Source organism: Rhinoderma darwinii, chromosome 1 (genome assembly GCF_050947455.1).
Source record: "Rhinoderma darwinii isolate aRhiDar2 chromosome 1, aRhiDar2.hap1, whole genome shotgun sequence".
Taxonomy (NCBI): domain Eukaryota; kingdom Metazoa; phylum Chordata; class Amphibia; order Anura; family Rhinodermatidae; genus Rhinoderma; species Rhinoderma darwinii.
In genome coordinates, this window is record NC_134687.1 from 161,977,591 (window position 1) to 161,995,441 (window position 17,851).

The following is a 17,851-nucleotide window of genomic DNA, read 5'->3' on the forward strand; positions in this document are numbered from 1 at the left end:
TCATCCCGGGAGGCTGGACTGGAGGAAGAAGCAGGGAGTTCTTGGTAAGTTAACTTTTAATACTATTAACTCCAGCGGTAGTCACTGTCCCGGGTGCTGAAAGAGTTACTGTCGGTCAGTTAACTCTTTCAGCACCTTGGACCGTGGCTATCCCCTGACGTCGCCTAGCAACGCTCCCGTAATTACGGGTGCACACACGTAGCCAATAGAAGTCTATGGGCCCGTAATTACGGGCGTTTTTACGTTTATGTGCATGGGGCCCAAGGGATCAGTTTACACCTGGCTGCCCATAGAAGTTTATTGAAGGGGAGGGTAAGTGTTCTATCTTTCCCTAATGCTGGATTTACAGCTACACTGCTCATTACTGCCGTGTAATGTCCTCCTTTCTGCTGCAGCTTTTATATATGTGATCGGTAGAGATAGGAGAGCAGGATGCTCCTCTTCTCTGTGTTCTGTGTATAAAAGACACACATTAGCCCACTAGCTCAGAGAAAACTGAGAATTGGTGATGCAGAGGGGAAACCTGCTAAACAAGGCAGAATAATGGCCAGAAATAGTGTCATTTCTCACGTATACACGCATTAACGTTTATTCTGAAAAGTCCCTTGAAAGGTTAGGTATGCTTTAACTGTCTAGACAGGTGATTTTGAGCTCTCTATCAGACATGGGAGCTTTGACTGCTATAAATAGATATTACTATATTTTATCTGCACACAATTTTTAGACCTATTTGGATTGAATCAAACCAAATGGAGTTTAAAGGGGTTATCCAGGCATGGGGTGGATTTTCATACCACAGGATAGGCCCTCCGTATATGATCAGTGGGGGCCTGACACTTGGACCCCACACAGGTCAGCTGCCTCCGGGCACTGGATGTCCATGCCGGAAGCTGATGGCTCCAGTCACAGTATATAGTGGCTGTGCTGCAGTACTACAGCTCTGCTCCTATTCAAGTGAGTAGGAGCAGAGTTGCCGTTCCGCAGCACGGCTGCTATGCAGTCTACGGCGCCATCTGCTTCCGGCACTGAATGCTGCATAACATCTAGTGCCCGGAGGCAACCGCAACAGTTGATTGGTGTGGGGTCTGGGTGTCATACCCCAACTATCATATACTGATGACCTATCCTGTGGATAGGTCATCCGTATGAAGGTCCGTGCCTGGATAACCGTGGACATTCATTTTAAAGTTTTGTATCACAGCAATGTTTTGATTTTTATGTTTTGTTCATATAATGTTGATTTGGTTGCACATTTGTTGTAGAAAGGTAAAAACAAAAGCAACATTTTTATTTTTTTTTCTCATATATTGTATTTGAATATTATAATTGAGGTATTTCTTGATTATAGTAGTGTGGCATATATGCCTGAAAGAACGCATTACATTTATGTGCATGTAATGTGTTTACATATATTTAATGACAGCATACAAAATGAAGTCTTTTAAACCTAAAGAAAACTCAATGTTTACATTGCCAACAGGTCAGCGGAGGATACGTGTGCACACTTTGTGCTTGCCTCTGGTAAATTCGTTACCTGATGTATTTGCAGGAGCAGATGTTCAGGCTATTACTTGCCTGTTGGCAAATATGGGTAAGTTGTTATTTTTTTGTTTGTTTTTTATACCTGAAAGCGTATCTGTCACCCTTTTTTTTTTTTTTTTTGTTTTTTTTTGTTGTTTTTTTTTTGTTTTTTGTGCGCCGCCCTCATTGGAGGCAGCATAAGGTAGTGACAGACTCTGATTTCAGTGTTCTGTCTGAGTGCTGGAGTTTTTGTAAAACGTAGTTTAATTGTTTCAGCGCTTGCATCGCTCTGGGAGGAAGAATCCTCGGTGTACAGGAGTTGCTGCTAATCCCGCCGCTAACTGGTTTCTCCTTATGCATTGGCGTGCGCCAATTCACTAGGCTTGGTCGCGGGGTTGGGGGAGGGACTGCATGACGTGAGCGTTCTCCTATTCTACTGGATATGGATATTTTCCAAGGGGTAAATCTCATCTCTTAGTCATGTGATTATCACATGACTTTTCTGATGCATTTGTAATTCATTGCTCTTTGCATTACATGTCAGTCTGTACTCTATTTGATTGGCTTCATCCCATTTATCTAATGCTCGTCCACTGCCTCTAACCACGCCTCCTGAGGAAAACTAATGGGAAACGCACGTCGAGGCGACAGGTTGCACTAAAGATATTTAGTTTAGGTGAGCTACTTGATTCTTATTTTGGTGCCTTTTTCGATTGTATGGCTATTACCATCTACCTTTATTGCGGTTTAGCAATCACTTGGAGTACCACATCATATTTTCGGACTACACTTAGGCTCAATCCATACGACAGGATCCGAGTGTCGGCCGTTTTCGACTGTTTTCCCGGCCGTTTTGCATCCGTTCCAGACCGTGTTGCTGGTTTTAACGGCCGATTTGGACCCGTTTTGCATCCGTTTTTTTCAATGTCCGTTTTAAAATTGGATGAATTTCATTTGTAAATTTTTTGCTACACACTTCTCTCTGTAGATAATGCCACACACTGCCCTCTGTAGATACTGCCGCAGGCCCCTGTAGGTGCCACGCAGCCCCCCCACGGTAGGTAGTGCCACGCAGCCCCCCCCCGGTAGGTAGTGCCGCGCAGCCCCCCCCCGGTAGGTGGTGCCGCGCAGCCCCCCCCCCCCCGGTAGGTGGTGCCGCGCAGCCCCCCCCCCCTCCCCCGGTAGGTGGTGCCGCGCAGCCCCCCCCGGTAGGTGGTGCCGCGCAGGGCCCCCCGGAGGTGGTGCCGCACAGCCTGCCGCCCAAACCCCCCCCCCCCCTCGGAGGTGGTGCCGCGCAGCCCCCCCCCCCCCCCCGGAGGTGGTTATTAACTTATTGATATTTATATAGCCGTTATTCACAAATACACTGTTATATCTATGTAGCTCTATACCTAATTGTTACTGCTGTCTGGTGTACAGCTTTACGTGCACACAGGTTTTTTGTTGTTCTATTACTTATTTTATTTTACATTTTTGCACATTTTAAATTTAGTTTAATAAAAATATATTTTACAAATACAGTGTCTAGTATTGATGGTTTCATGATTCCTCTTGGGTCTAATTTTTGTTTTAATGCATTAGTATTGCAGTATGTCGTATAAGTGATTTAACGATCGCTGGTGCAAGTTCCCTAGGGGAACTAATAAGAAAAAACGTAAAATACAGTTACATAAAAGGTTATTTTATGTATACAAAAAAAAGTAAAACTTCGAAAAAAAAACCTTTCTCCCAAAAGCAATATAAAAAAAAAATATAACATAACTGGTATCGAAGCATTTGTAAAAGTACGAACTATTACAATATAACATTATTTAACCTGCATGGGGAACGCTGTTTTTTTTGGGGGGTATTTTTGTCACTGCGTTTCCCACAAAAATTTAATAAAAAGTGATCAAAAAGTCTTATGTACTCCAAAATAGTACCAATAAAAACTACAGCTTTTCCCCGCAAAAAACAAGCCCTCACACTGCTCAATTGACAGAAGAAAAAAAAAAGTTATGGCTCTCGGAATATGGCGACAACCAATTTTATTTAATCTTATTGACCCCGAAAAATAAAGTAAACATGTTGTTTTTACCCCACGGTGAACGCTGTAAAAACCAAACCCCCAAAAAATGGAGGAATTGATTTTGTTTCGTGTTTTTTTTTTTAATTGTCCGATTCCGCCCTATAAAGAATTTTGGGCCTGTGAAAAACAAACACTTCCCGCTAAAAAACAAGCCCTCATACAGAAGAAAGTAAAAAATGATGGCTTTTGGAAGGTGGTGTAGAATAAGCAAAAAAAAACAAAAAATGGCTGCGGCGGGAAGGGGTAAAGCAGTAAAGCCTTTTTCTCGCAGAATTGCAGCATAGTACTGATGCTAGGCCTATCTCAAACACATGCTACTTCTGCAAAGCTTGTATGATATAACTAGGGCTTGCAGAGTGTGCAGGATTAGGAGTTAAAAAAAAATAATAATAATTTCAGTATGACCCCATTTGTGTCATTAGGGTGCAACATACTTCAAAGTCTTGAAATTGCATAATGGATGTCTGTGAATAGCAAGTTAACAGGTGAAATACTTTCTAATGGTATTGGTGGAAGGATGTTGTTTTCTGGAGTTTAATCAATGTGAGAAATAATTTGCGTGTATTTTCTTCCCATTCTTTTAACTCCCACAGTTTTTTTTTTTGTTTGTTTTTTTTTTTGTTTGTTTTTTTTAAGCTTTAACTTAAGTTGTTTGCAATAGAGGTTATAAAGTAGAGCTTGAACTGAATCTTGCATATATTTCAATGGGAGGCGGAGGCATGTTTTCCCCGCGGGCGGAAAAACCGACTCGCGGGAATAAAGCGACATGCCCGATCTTTGGGCGTTTACGTCTCTGACCTGCCATTGACATCAATGGGAGGCAGAGAAAGCGTATTTCGCTGAGTTTTTTGCCCGCGGCGCTCAATGGCCACGGGCAAAAAACGCCACGAAATCGGCGTGCAAGCAGAGCAAAATCTGCCTCAAAATTCCAAACTAAATTTTGAGGCAGATTTTCTGCCTGCAAAAAATTCTGTGTGAACCCAGCCTTAAACTTTGACCCCACGTACTATTTGTTTTGGATTTCCATGACTTTGCAGAAAAAAGACTTTATTACAATATGCTAAAGTCAAGGAAATTCAAATAAATCTGTGTACACCGCATTCCAAATTATTATGCAAATGTTATTTTTCGCTGATTTTCCTAAATAGTCGATGCAAATGACAGTCAGTATAATCTTCAAGCCATCAACCGTTGGAGTATAATGCAAATTTTATTAAACAAATAACAGATTTTTTTTTTAGAAGTAAAAAAACTCTAAATGCACTGTTTCAAATGATTATGCACAACAGAGATCAGAACATTTTAAAGGTTGTAAAGAGAACTAAAATGGTAATTTGTTGAATTTGCAGCATCAGGAGGTCATATTTACAGAAATCAAAAGCTCTTTCAATCTAAAAAAACTTAACAGGCCAAGTTACATCTTAACATAGGACCCCTTCTTTGATATCACCTTCACAATTCTTGCATCCATTGAATTTGTGAGTATTTGGACAGTTTCTGCTTGAATATCTTTGCAGGATGTCAGAATAGCCTCCCAGAGGATGTTCCAAATGTTCTCAATAGGGTTGAGGTCAGGGGAACATGGGGGCCACACCATGATTTTCTCTCCTTTTATGCCATAGCAGCCAATGACACAGATGTATTCTTTTCAGCATGAGATGGTGCATTGTCATGCATGAAGATAATTTTGCTACGGAAGGCACGGTTCTTCTTTTTGTACCACAGAAGAAAGTGGTCAGTCATAAACTCTACGTACTTTGCAGAGGTCATTTTCACACCGTCAGGGACCCTAAAGGGGCCTACCATCTCTCTCCACATGATTCCAGCTCAAAACATGACTCCGCAACCTCCTTGCTGACGTCGCAGCCTTGTTGGGACATGGTGGCCATTTACCAACCATCCACTACTCCATCCATCTGGACCATCCAGGGTTGCACGGCACTCATCAGTAAACAACACGGTTTTGTGGCTGTGACTTTGCACCACAGGCGTTTTTTGACGTGGTTTTTGCCACGAATTTTGACGCGTTCTTTTACTTCTGTCTTAAACAGGCAAAGGAAAAAAACGCGTCAAACCGCCGTGGCCGTTCGCGGTGTTTTTTTTTCCGTCTTATTGATTTCAATGGGGTTTTTGATTCGGAAAACGCCTCAAGATCGGGCACGTCGCTTCTTTTTCCTGCGAGCGTTTTTTTCCCCCTCGCTGGAAAAAAAACGCCTCCACCATCCATTGAAATAAATGGGAGGCAATTTTGTCTGCTACTTCTGCTACTTCTAGTGTTTTGCCTCCCCCAGTGCTGGATTCACAGCTAGGCTGCTCAGTAATGCTGTCCTTCATTCAGCTTCTATTAAGTGTTTTACTGTCACACCCCAGTGCTGAATCCTATTAAAACACTCACAATAAGCAGCAGCATCTGTCGGTGTCTCAATTTGCAGCTGCCCCACCCCCTCCATAGACTTCTATGGGCAGCGTGTAACCTGTTACCTCAGAGAGCTGTCTTCATCATTAACAGTGAGTGATCAGTTGAGGAGACAGACGAGACAATTGGAGTAGTCTGTTAAGTGGCGAAAGTGGCATTTTTCTCGAATAAGATATAAGGTTTCCTATATTCGCTTGAACTATTGATTTATGAGAAAATTTAAACAACGGTTATACTTTAAGCTTAATTTACATAAAGGAGTCTTTAAAGAGAACCTGTCAGTAGATTTTAGGACACTAAACCATCTGCATGTCTTTATACTGCTGCATCCTAAACATGCCCCTCTCAAAACCAAAAATTTTGGTTAAAAATAAATTATAATACAGCGTACGCTGAATGTAAATTACCTGAGAAGAGTCATGAGATGAGTGCCGGTGTACCGGCCTCTGCTTTATCTGAGTACTGAGCATGCGCAGGATGCCGCTAGACTCCTCTTAGGATCTCTGGTAACTTACATTCAGTGCACGCTGTATTATAATTTTGTTTTAGACAAAATGCTTAAACGAGCCGTTTTGAGAGGTGGCTGGTTAGGAAACTTAACCCCACCAGTATATCCACATGCGGGTGGTTTAGTGTCCTAAAATCGAGTGACCGGTTCCCTTTAAGGGGATGTCCAGTTTAGAAAATCCCATTTTTATATACCATATTTGGGAGTTCTGAGTTAATAGGGGGGGTATCCTCATCTCTTGGCCAGAATGGAGAGCTCTTGGTCTGGTGGACCTGTCCTGCATTACACACACAACCCGTTAATTTGAATGGGCATACTATAATGCTTAGTTTTACCTGTGGTGGCGCTGTAGTGAAGTTGAACACTTACTGGCATGTTTCCCCCCACATATTAGAACTGCTCCTGGGGGTTCTAAGTTGTAATACAGCACATATAGACACTGTAACTCTATATGTACAGGTGGGGTTTTTCTTTTTCTCTTGGATTCAGCATGCTCCAATGAATGTCACGTTATGGATCTACTTTCCCCTCTAAGCATTGCTTCTAGGAGGGAAAATCTCTGTAATAAGGCTCTGCAGCACTATTATAGAACGTTACGGGGAGTACCTATGGCTTAACTGTAGGGACTGTATGGCTCTGCTGCGTGCATGAGGCCTAACACTGAGCTTGATTACCATTTACTCTGCACAAGGCCTGTCTAACATTTGCTTTTCTTCATCTGTTATGTATCGTTTTTACAGCTGTAGATCGATCAATTACATCCAGTCTTTCTGATGCTAGAGATGCTTTGGTCAACGCAGTGGTAGATTCCCTGTCGTCCTACAAGTCCACACTTTCCAATCTACAACAGTCCACTCTGATTGCACCCAATTCTCTTAAGCTTTTTCCTCTGTATATTTTGTCTCTTCTGAAGCAGGTGAGTGAATGTATTTGGGTTACAAAACCAAGCCAATCTATTTGAAAAGGTATACGTTTTCTTAGGAAGCCAACCCCTGCCTTTATGCCCTATTGGGGCGTATGAAAGTCATAGAGGGGGTACGTGGGTTTCAGAGAAAAATCTTTTAGCAGTTTATCTGAAGAAAACACTGTCTAACCACCCAATTTTCATGTAGTGTATTTTTGTTAAGGAATACCGCACAGCTACGGAACAATGTCCGATTGCACCTCACAGCCGCCTTTCTGCACTGAGAAGTGGCTAAATTCGTTTGTAAATTTATCACTCGTATCAGACAAAAATGTCTGGTAATTTGATAATTGCTGTTCTTTTCAGTGCCGTTCTGGCTAAGTTGCATTGATAAATGTACAGTACACTAATGTGTTGACATAGGGGGGAAATTTAGCTCTGGTAAATGGAAGATGGCAAATGCAGCAAAGGCTGATAATGGTATCTGGACGGCACCGCATAGAGCCTAGGATCTTAATCTGTGGTAAGCGTGCACCAGAGGTAACACACTAGGTCTATAGGAGTACTCCTATTGTCCTCGTCCTAAACAGGGCAACGATCAGCTGATGAACGAACAAATTCTTGTTAGTCAGCTGATTGTATCGTTTATGCAGTCGATAATATCGTTGTCCGCAGCAAATCTCCCTGTGTAAACAGGGAGACGTGCTGCCGGCGTGATAGAAATTTATGGGGACAAGCGATCAGAGTAACAAGCGCTCGTCCCAATACATTGCTTCTTGCGGAAGGAGCAAACCAGTGCCTGTCTCATTGATCGGCGCTCGTTTACACGGCACGTTGGGCCGTGCAAGAGGACCCTTAGACGTGTTGAAGAGCACTGGTAAAGAGTGGAATACAACGTTTTTTAAAAATCTTGCAGAGGACCCAGCAGTTTTTTTTTTTTTCCCCCCGATTCCTTCCTTTATTGGCTGTGGGGCTTAGTTTCTGTTCGCCTCCTATTTTGGAAAGAGCAGTGGGGGATGGCTCCTTCTTGAGCTACTAGTCTTACAGCCAGAGACCTATTTGAGAATAGGGGAGGGAAAAAAATGGCTGTTCTCTGGCACACATTTGGAAGTGGAAAAGAGAGGAGGATATTTAGGCCACATGCACACAATGCGTATTACCTGTGGACTTCCTACGGTGAATCCGCAGCATAATAAAGTATAGGCAAAGTAAATGAGACTACAAGCAATCTCATCTACACGTAGCAGAATTTTTTCGCATTTAAATTGACCTGTGGAGCGGATTTTAAATACCTCAGTATGAACGTTTATTTTGCATTTCCATCTCCAAATTGTATCTGACAAGTTTCTAAAAAAATAAAAAAAATGCACTAAAATATGCACCCGTTTCCACATCAAAATGTAAAATCCGCACCTACAAACGCATCAAAAAACATAATATTAAGTGCAGAGTTTACCTGCGGAATTACCTGCGTTTATCTGAGTTTTGATGCAGAATTTCTGCATTGTGTGCATGCAGCCACAAGGGGGAATTTCTTATTTGTTTTTATGGAAGGGGGGGGGTGTTTCCTACATTTGGTTTCCTTTAATAATTTATAGCAGGGAGATACATTTATTTCTTATAATGCAAACCTTAACTTCTGTTCTTTTGAAGAGAAAATTGGAGGATTTACTGATGGCAGATATTGCAGTGCCCGCCACTATGTGTGCCTCTCACCTATTAGGCCAGCCACTGTGTTAAATTCCCCCTCCATGGGCCATCCTCTGTGTGCAAATTTCGGAAACTTTACCGTTTGCTAGAAACTTGTCTATGAAATATGCATGAAATATGTTTTTGTTTTACTCTGAATTTAAAACGAGCAGTCTGCTGTTCCGCTAGAGTTCCCGCTGTGTAGGCAAATCATTACAGATAATGGAATTCAATAGCTGTAAAAGCTCTGATTGCCTGAGTCTTCTTTGACACATTGTTAATGTGCTTGATAATGATTGAAAGGAATCATTTTTTTTGTACCGTCTCCCCAGAAAGCCTTCAGGACTGGCACCAGTACACGTCTGGATGATCGTGTTTTTGCAATGTGCCAGATGAAATATCAGCCGTTGTTTCACCTGATGAAAATGATTCACCCAAGCTTCTACCGAATAGACAGGCTTACTGATGAGGTAGGAGAGCATCTGCATGAAATATTAGGCAATTTGAGGACAAGCTTTGGGCTATGCAGAATTGATTTTCATGGATCTAGACTGATTGTGTCTCATGTAGTTACTGTTGTCATTCTAGCCATAAATGTGCTTTATGGTGTTACTGCTTTTTTTTTTTTTTTTTTTTTTTTTTATAACTGGTTCTGTATTGCTCAGTTATCTTACAGGACCACAGGAAAAATTTATAAAAACTGGTATAAATTAAAGTGGTTATCCTCATTCTCATACAAAAGTCCATAAAATGCTGTTAATAGTAGTTTTAAAGAAGACCTCTGTACAGTGCTGCGTAATATGTTGTCGCTATATAAGTGACTGAAATAAATAATCTGCAGTATTTCTAGAATATATAAAAAAAATACCTTTTCTAATTTTTTTTTTTTTTTTTTTTGTTACTCTGTGCTCATTTGTTGCTTCTGCTAAACTGTGTTTCTGGGGGCAGGCTCAGAACAGAATCGGTCTACCCTGGCAGCTGACCATATAGTCCCTCCTTACTTCCTCTGCAGATTAGTAAAATGTGGTCCAGAGTAATGAAAGTACATTCTGTGTGACATAAGGTCGGAGTGGGCATGTGCAGGGTTCGTATGAGCGGTCAGGCTGCAGAGCTTTAGAATTCTAATAAGCTGAGAACAAACAATCTCCTCAACTATACTGCCATGCTACTGCAGAGGCTCTGCTCCTTCCCTGACCAGCAGGGCAGAAAGTTATTTCTATTAGCTGCTTTGCAGTGAACAGAGGATGCCTATGTATAGACCTTGTTGTGGGGAAAGTGAATGAGCATGCATGTCCACCAGCACTAAGCACATTAGGACAACATGCACATTTCTATAAACTTTGAGCACCGTGTGGCACTATACTATGTAACTAAATGTCGTAACTCCGCGCAGGATCGGTTTTTAACAGCATGTAAATGGTAAACAAAATAATTATTATAACGATTTAAAAAATAGCAACCTAGAGTAACATCCTTAGCAGATATCCCTTCTCCCAGCACATACACAAGTAGGAAATAAAGTCCAAAAAGGATGCAATGGGTGGACAACTTCTCCTGAGACCTGTAGTTCTACGGAGCTTAATCCAGGTTTTCCAAGGTTGATTGCCACTACACATAGAACAGGTTACGGATTCCATATTTGTAGATGAAAAAGGAAAAATATAGTGCAACACTGTCTGGAGATTTATCAAAGTACAAATTTGATTTCCATATTCACAAGGATTAAGATATTTCAAACATATAATAAAATGTTTAAAAACATTTTATTATACATTTTATTTTATTCATTTTGTTATATGTTTGAAATATCCTTATCCTTGTGAGTATGGAAATAAAATTTGTACTTTGATAAATTAGTTAGAATGGTATTCAGTTAGAACGGTATAATAATTATTTTGTTTCGTATTTACATTTAAGTGTTGTGGATTTGACACTTTAGTGGCACCATGCTGCTCCGCCCCACCTCGCCTCATCACTGCCTGCTCTGCCCAGTCTGACAAGCTGCGCCCCGTTCTGTCTCGCCTCCCCACAGGACTGCAGTTCTGTACTGAACAAAATTATACAGTACGGAACAGTAGTTCCGTGGGGAAGAAGTACTCCTAGTATATAACCACACCGCCCTGTAGATACCGCCATCACCCCTCTGTAGATAGCACCACCCCTTGCAGATCGCACCCCCCCCCCTCCGCCTAGTAGATTGCAGCAGCACCCCACCCCACCCTAAGAAAATGACACCACTGTAGCTCCCACTAGGAGCTGTATCACCGGCCAAGGCGTCGACAAACTCTGGCCGGGGATTCCGTTCCCAGTGAGAGTCCCTGTCCATATATGGACAGTGACTTCAGGGGCTCCCTCTAGAAGCGGAGTCCCCGGCCAGAGCATTACAAGATCTCAGGCCACAGACTCCTGTCTTGGGAAAGCCATTGATGTCACTGTTCATGTATGGACAGAGACGTCAGGGACTCCCTCTAGGAGCGGAATCCCCGACCAAAGGTCGCCGATGACGTTGCCGCTACAGTGGCGCGATCTACAAGGGGGTGGTGGCGATGCGATCTACACAGGGGGGCGGGTGATGCGATCTACACGGGGTCAGGGTGGTGATGCGATTTACACGGGGGGGTTGGTGGTGATGCGATCTACACGGGGGGGAGCCGATATGCGATCTACACGGGGGCGGGGGGGGCGATATGCGATCTACACGGGCCTGGGTGGTGATGCGATTTATACGGGGGGGTTGGTGGTGATGCGATCTACACGGGGGGGTTGGAGGTGATGCGATCTACACGGGGTTGGTGGTGATGCGATCTACACATGGGGGGTGGTGATGCGATCTACACATGGGGGGGTGGTGATGCGATCTACACATGGGGGGGGTGGTGATGCGATCTACACATGGGGGGGTGGTGATGCGATCTGCACATGGGGGGGGTGGTGATGCGATCTGCACATGGGGGGGTGGTGATGCGATCTACATGGGGGGGGAGTGCTGCTATCTACAAGGGTGGGTGGTGGTGCGGTTGCAAGGGGGGCTATCTACAGGGGGATGTAGTACTATTTACATGGGCACTTTAGTGTTTTCAGGGGATTGGGACAAAAAAAACCTGACAAATTAAATCGATCGGTTTTGGTTTTTTGACTGCCATGAAAAACGAATGGCAAATGGATGACAAACGGCCATTAGCGGACAGATGGACTGGAAATGGATGAATATATATGGAGACACTAATGCAAAACGGCCATGAAAAACTGACAGTTGGCTACAGTCACACGAGCGTGACAGATTTACGCTCGTAAAACACTTGCGTATATCTGTGTGTTGCGTTTTGCATCGGCGTGCTTTGCGAGTGGCGTATTTTTCAGGCACTCGAAAGCACTTCTTTTTTTTATTTTTTCAATGTAATTGATGCGTAAAATACGCACAGCACACAGACGAGATTCACGCTCATGTAAATGAGCCCTAAATGTCTGATGCCAGAAGTCCCGTTCACATGTACCATGGTCGGCCGGGAAATCCATCTGCCAAACTGACTGACTTTCACGGTGCAATCACAGTCGTGTAAATCCGGCCTTAACCTCATTTATTTAAAAGCCCATCATCGGGCCGGTGCTGCACAGGGTCCGGCTCAGACTTCAGACACTAATGTAATCTCTCCCAGAGTGCCCGCTCAGCGCTATCTGCCTGGCCCTGCTGCAATTTACACTGCTCTCACCTGCAATGTCGGAGACCGTCTGAGGTGGTGACGGGCAGAGAGGGATGTTAGTGCACGCAGCGCATCGTTGATTATAGATTCTGTTAACCTGTTCCCTGCCGGGGAGCACAGATTTTATAATCCATTAGATATACATTTTTCCTATTGTATTTCTGATAAAGTATTTGCAGAGGTTAAAAGTTGTGCAATTATTATAGCAATGTTTGTTAAGTTATTTATATAAAGAAAATAATTTATTAAATCTCTTGGGATTACTGTTAAATAAAAGGAAAAATTTGAAAATAGAGATTCAAATCGAAAACCGCCCATAGTGTTGAAAACAAAATCTAGTTTTTATATTTTGGCAAAATCGCCCAGCCATAGTTAGAACCATCCAATATGGCCTGGAAGCCTACAACTTTTGGTCTGTTGCAACGTCAAACTTTGGTATCTATTGTCATTTATTTAAAAAAAAAATATTTTGCAATGTTTACAAAGATTTTCTTAACTTTCTTGAACACTCCCATAGACACCGCATGAGTAGCGTAGCTTTTTTGTGTTTTATCATCTTTTTCTTTTTTTCTTTCAGAACACTGAAACTAAAGATAATGATTTGCATTCATGCTTTGTTTTACAGGGTGCTATTCTTGTGAACGACTTGGTTGTTCCACAGCCACATCTTCAGCATTTATCTGCCGAAAAACTTGAGAGGGAAGGTGCTTTTCTCATGGACGCTGGTTCAGTATGTTCTTACTTTCTTAATGTGTTGCATATATAGTATTTTATACTGGTGTACCTTTTTGGTTTTAGAATTTTTGTTTTCTATAATAAATGGAAGCATGAGATATAAATTTAACTGACACCTAAAGAATGTTTACGCCAAACACTGCCATCCTTTTTCCATGTGTAGTTTCTTTTTATTGAGCTCTCCTCTAAATATGTGTTTAAAGGGGTGCAAGATCCGATACATACACATGGAGTGCAGCGTCACTAACAGTAGCCACAGCACTGCTTGCAATGAGTGAATTTTCTGCCTAAATACTCTGATATATTATTATGCAGAGGCATATTGTATCAGCAGAAAAACCGTACATTAGCCAAAAGTCACAAAATTGTTTCTAGAAAAAAAAAAAAGATGCCACCAAAAAGATACTGTAAACTCATTTAAAAAATACTTTAACCCCTAGGCGCACCAGGACGCAACTGTACGTCCATGTGGCCAGTGTCTTAGCGAACAGGTACGTACAGTTACTGCGTGGTTCCCAGTGCACACTGTCGGCGACAGTGTGCACCGGGAGGCCAGCTATCCCTGACAGCTGACACTCCATTTAATGACGATCAGCGGCTTATTTCCGCTGATTTCGGCAATTAACCCCTTGATTGCGGTGATCGATTGCATTCAGGGGTTTCTAGCACATCGGCAGACCTCACGATGAAATCGTGAGGTTTGCAGATGGCTAGCATGGCGATCGGAGGCCAAGTAATGGCCTCCGTGTCTTCCATGTACGGAAGCCTATCAGGATCAGCCTCCTGATAGACTTCCTGTCAGAGTGACAGGACGTCACTGCCGTTTGCGATGCACACTGTCGATGACACTGTCTGTGACCGTGTCGGCGACAGTGTGCATCGGGAACCAGGAGGTCAGCTGACACTCCACTGTTGCCGATCAGCGGCTCATTGCCGCTGATTTCGGCAATTAACCCGTTACATGCGGGGCTCGATTGCGATCTCCGCATGTACAGGGTTTGTAGCACATCAGCAGCCCCCATGCAATTGTGGGGGCTGCTGATGCTTGTGATGGCACCCGGGGGCCAGACAACTGCCTCCGGGTCTGCCATGTATGCAAGCCTATGAGGATTAGCCTCTGGCTGGTCCTCGTAGACTAACCGTCAGAGTGACTGTGATGTCACACTGACAGTTGGAATACGTTACACTACCTAGGTAGTGTAATGTCTTCTAGCAGCGATTAAAGCTGCAGGTAAAAAAAGAAAGTGTCAAAAGTAAAGAAAAAATTAAAAAAAATGTTGATAAAAATGTTTTACAAAAGTGTAAAAATAAAAGGTGTTTTTTTCCTATAATAAGTCTCTTATTATAGAGAAAAAAATCAAACCGTTAAAAAAACAGTACACATATTTGATATCACCACGTTCGTAACGACCCAATCTATAAAACTATAATGTTATTTTTACCGCACGGTGAACGCCGCAAAAAAAACAAACTAAAAACAATGCCAGAATCACTATTTTATTGGTCACCACAGCTCCTAAAATATAGAATAAAAAGTGATCAAAAAGTCGCATGTACCCGAAAATAGTACCAATAAATACTACAACCCGTCCCGCCATAAACAAGCCCTTACACCGCTTTTTTGACTGAAAAATAAAAAAGTTACGGCTCTCCGAATATGGTGCCACAGAAAATAAATTATTTTATAAAGAAGTGATTTTATTGTGCAAACGCTGCAAAATATAAAAAAAACTATATACATATGGTATCGCCGTAATCATACCAACCCGCAGAATAAAGTTAAATTGTCATTTATAGCGCATTATGAACGCCGTAAGAAATAAAGAATTTAAAACGCCAAAATCACTGTTTTTGGCCACCAAAGCTCTAAATAAAATGGAATAAAAAGTGATCAAAAATTTGCATGTACCAATAAAAACTACAGCTCGTCCTGCCAAAAAAAAAAAGCCCTCACGGAGCATGCTCAGTGTGTGAACCCGACACCTCGCCTCTGAGGAGACCTTGGTTTATCCGTCGCACAACATCATTCATCCTGGGACAGGAGTTTCTGAACGGGGTTAAACAAAACAAGACTAGTCCACCAGAGAATCCGAGGATATCCCAATGAGTCCAAGTAAGACAAGAAGCTGGCTACTTCCTCCATAGCTGATTGAGAATGTCTGGTAACCTTACAGCTTATAAATTGGTCAAACGAACACGTTCTAAAGGACCAATAGATATTTTGTCACTGATATCAAATCATTTTTATTGCTCTGCGTGCAGAGATTCAATCAATCTGGACGAGGGAGGAGAGAAGCTCCTGGATTATTGCGTGACATTAAATAGCAGAGCTGTGAGAGCTAATATGGCTGATAAAGATATCTATTAGATAGCTTCTTCCTGTCTAAGGCTAAGTTCACATCGAGTTTTTACTGTACGTCTGACGTGCACGTTTTGACATTAAAAACCACATAAAACTTCCGGTTCCGGCGCTGGGATGTGAGGACGGAGCTGCATGAGCTCCTGAAGCCCTGATCCCCTAACCCATCGACGCCACACACCCGCAGGATATAACCACCCCGGCACTAGGAGGAGAGTTGGGGGACAAGAACCGGGCGGTTTATGGAGAGATATCTCCTCCGGAGCGGCAGCAGAGAGATCTCCTGTCCGGCCGAACACAGCACACGAGGTGAGGCGCCATCCAAGATGGCGGCGCCGCTGCAGCCACCACTTTCACAGAGCCGGTCTCAGAGCCCAGACATACAGAGGGAAATGTTATCGCCGTCGGTAATGACTGACTCGCAGATTGATTATCGGAAGCTGGCAATTGAGGTGGCTACCCAACTGGCCCCCGACATCAGAGACTCCCTAATAGCCACAGTCACAACAACGCTCCAAAAACTCCAAAATGAGGTGACATCTCATGGCAATCGACTAGATGAATTGGAACAGCGGGTTGGTCTCATGGAAGATGAATCCGCAGGGGCACATACCTGCATTAGAGACCTAATGCGAGATAACACAAAACTCAGAGACCGCTTAGAAGATCTTGAGAATCGTTCCAGAAGGAATAATTTAAGGATAGTGGGACTGCCTGAGCATATTAGACCGCAGCTTCTCCAGGGCATCTGCGAGACGGAACTACCAGAAGCGCTAGGCCTGACCAGATCTTGCAGAGTGGAAAGGGCGCACCGAGTGGGCCCCCCTGGTCCGAGCTCCAACGCCAAAGGAGAGCCGCAAAGCAGACCGCGCCAGGTGATCATGCGGTACTTGGATTACAATGATAAAGAGGAACTTCTGCGCACTTTCCGGAACCGTAATACCCCTTTGCATATAAGGGGAGCAAAAATCATCCTGTTTGCAGATTATTCGGCAGAAGTCACAAGGCGTCGGAGAGCATTTGGAGGGGTCTGCACCTCCCTTTACAAACGCAAAATCAAATTCCAGCTACAGTATCCAGCCACCTTGAGGATCATGCAGACGGATGGCGCCACCAAGGTATTCCACAATCCTGAGGAGGCGGCATTATATGTAGACAAGATCCCTGGACTTCGGGGCCCTAGAAAATTGGGAGAGGAGACGGCGAGTCAAGGTACAGGAGGGGAAGGACCCCGTGCACCAGTTTCTCCACCGAGGGACTGTACATGGTCAGATATCGCCCGCAATTCCACTTCCTCACCCAAGCAACAACGGGCAGAATCGTCGAAGACGCCACACCGACAACGCTCAGAAAACCTGCTTGCAACCATCCCGGACTGATAAGTATTTCATAGAGGCTCCATGAACGCATTTGATTGTGCCTTATATATTCATGTGGCAATTGGTTCTGGTGGGATATTATTCCGACAAAATTCCTGCTATAGTAGGCATAAGCACTTGTACCCGTGATGTATAGGAAGTCCAACTTATTTTAATACTTTAAAATTTAAAATATGAAGATCCAGTATGTCACGAAAAGATGGCGGGGGGGGGAGGGGTCACAGACAAGAAAAAAGTGAAGTTATGTATGCCAATTTAAAGTTTGTCTCACAGGAAATGCTGGTGACATTCCTGGATGGGCATTTTGTTGTTAAAGGTTGTGCCAATTCTCTGGCACCAAATGCAAATGTTGTTATTGTAATGTTGGGAGCAATCTGGAGCAGACGCCGCCGGGCGGCTACCAAGGCAGCAAAGCACTCTTGCCTAGAAATAGATATATATGACCAGTCAATAGTGAACCTTTTCGGAACGCCCAATTTATGCAGCTGACCTCGTGGAATGTAAACGGGCTCAGGTCCCCTAACAAGAGAATGATGGTACTCCGTCACTTAAAAAAACTCTATACAGACAT

General features: G+C 43.2%; 1 protein-coding gene across 4 annotated transcripts in view; it reads left to right on the plus strand.

The window, feature by feature from the left end:
* Window positions 1–17,851, plus strand: part of SEC24B (SEC24 homolog B, COPII component) — a 116,628-nt gene that overhangs the window by 55,005 nt on the left and 43,772 nt on the right. For 2 of the 4 annotated variants that reach the window (XM_075860519.1, XM_075860520.1), the window contains 4 exons: window positions 1,481–1,591; window positions 7,254–7,429; window positions 9,439–9,576; window positions 13,433–13,537. In XM_075860519.1, coding sequence (XP_075716634.1) covers window positions 1,481–1,591; window positions 7,254–7,429; window positions 9,439–9,576; window positions 13,433–13,537 — 530 coding nt within the window. Of the gene's footprint in view, window positions 1–1,480; window positions 1,592–2,065; window positions 2,198–2,272; window positions 2,616–7,253; window positions 7,430–9,438; window positions 9,577–13,432; window positions 13,538–17,851 lie in introns of those variants that run through there. The other 2 variants (XR_012883027.1, XM_075860521.1) reach the window with 2 other exon arrangements.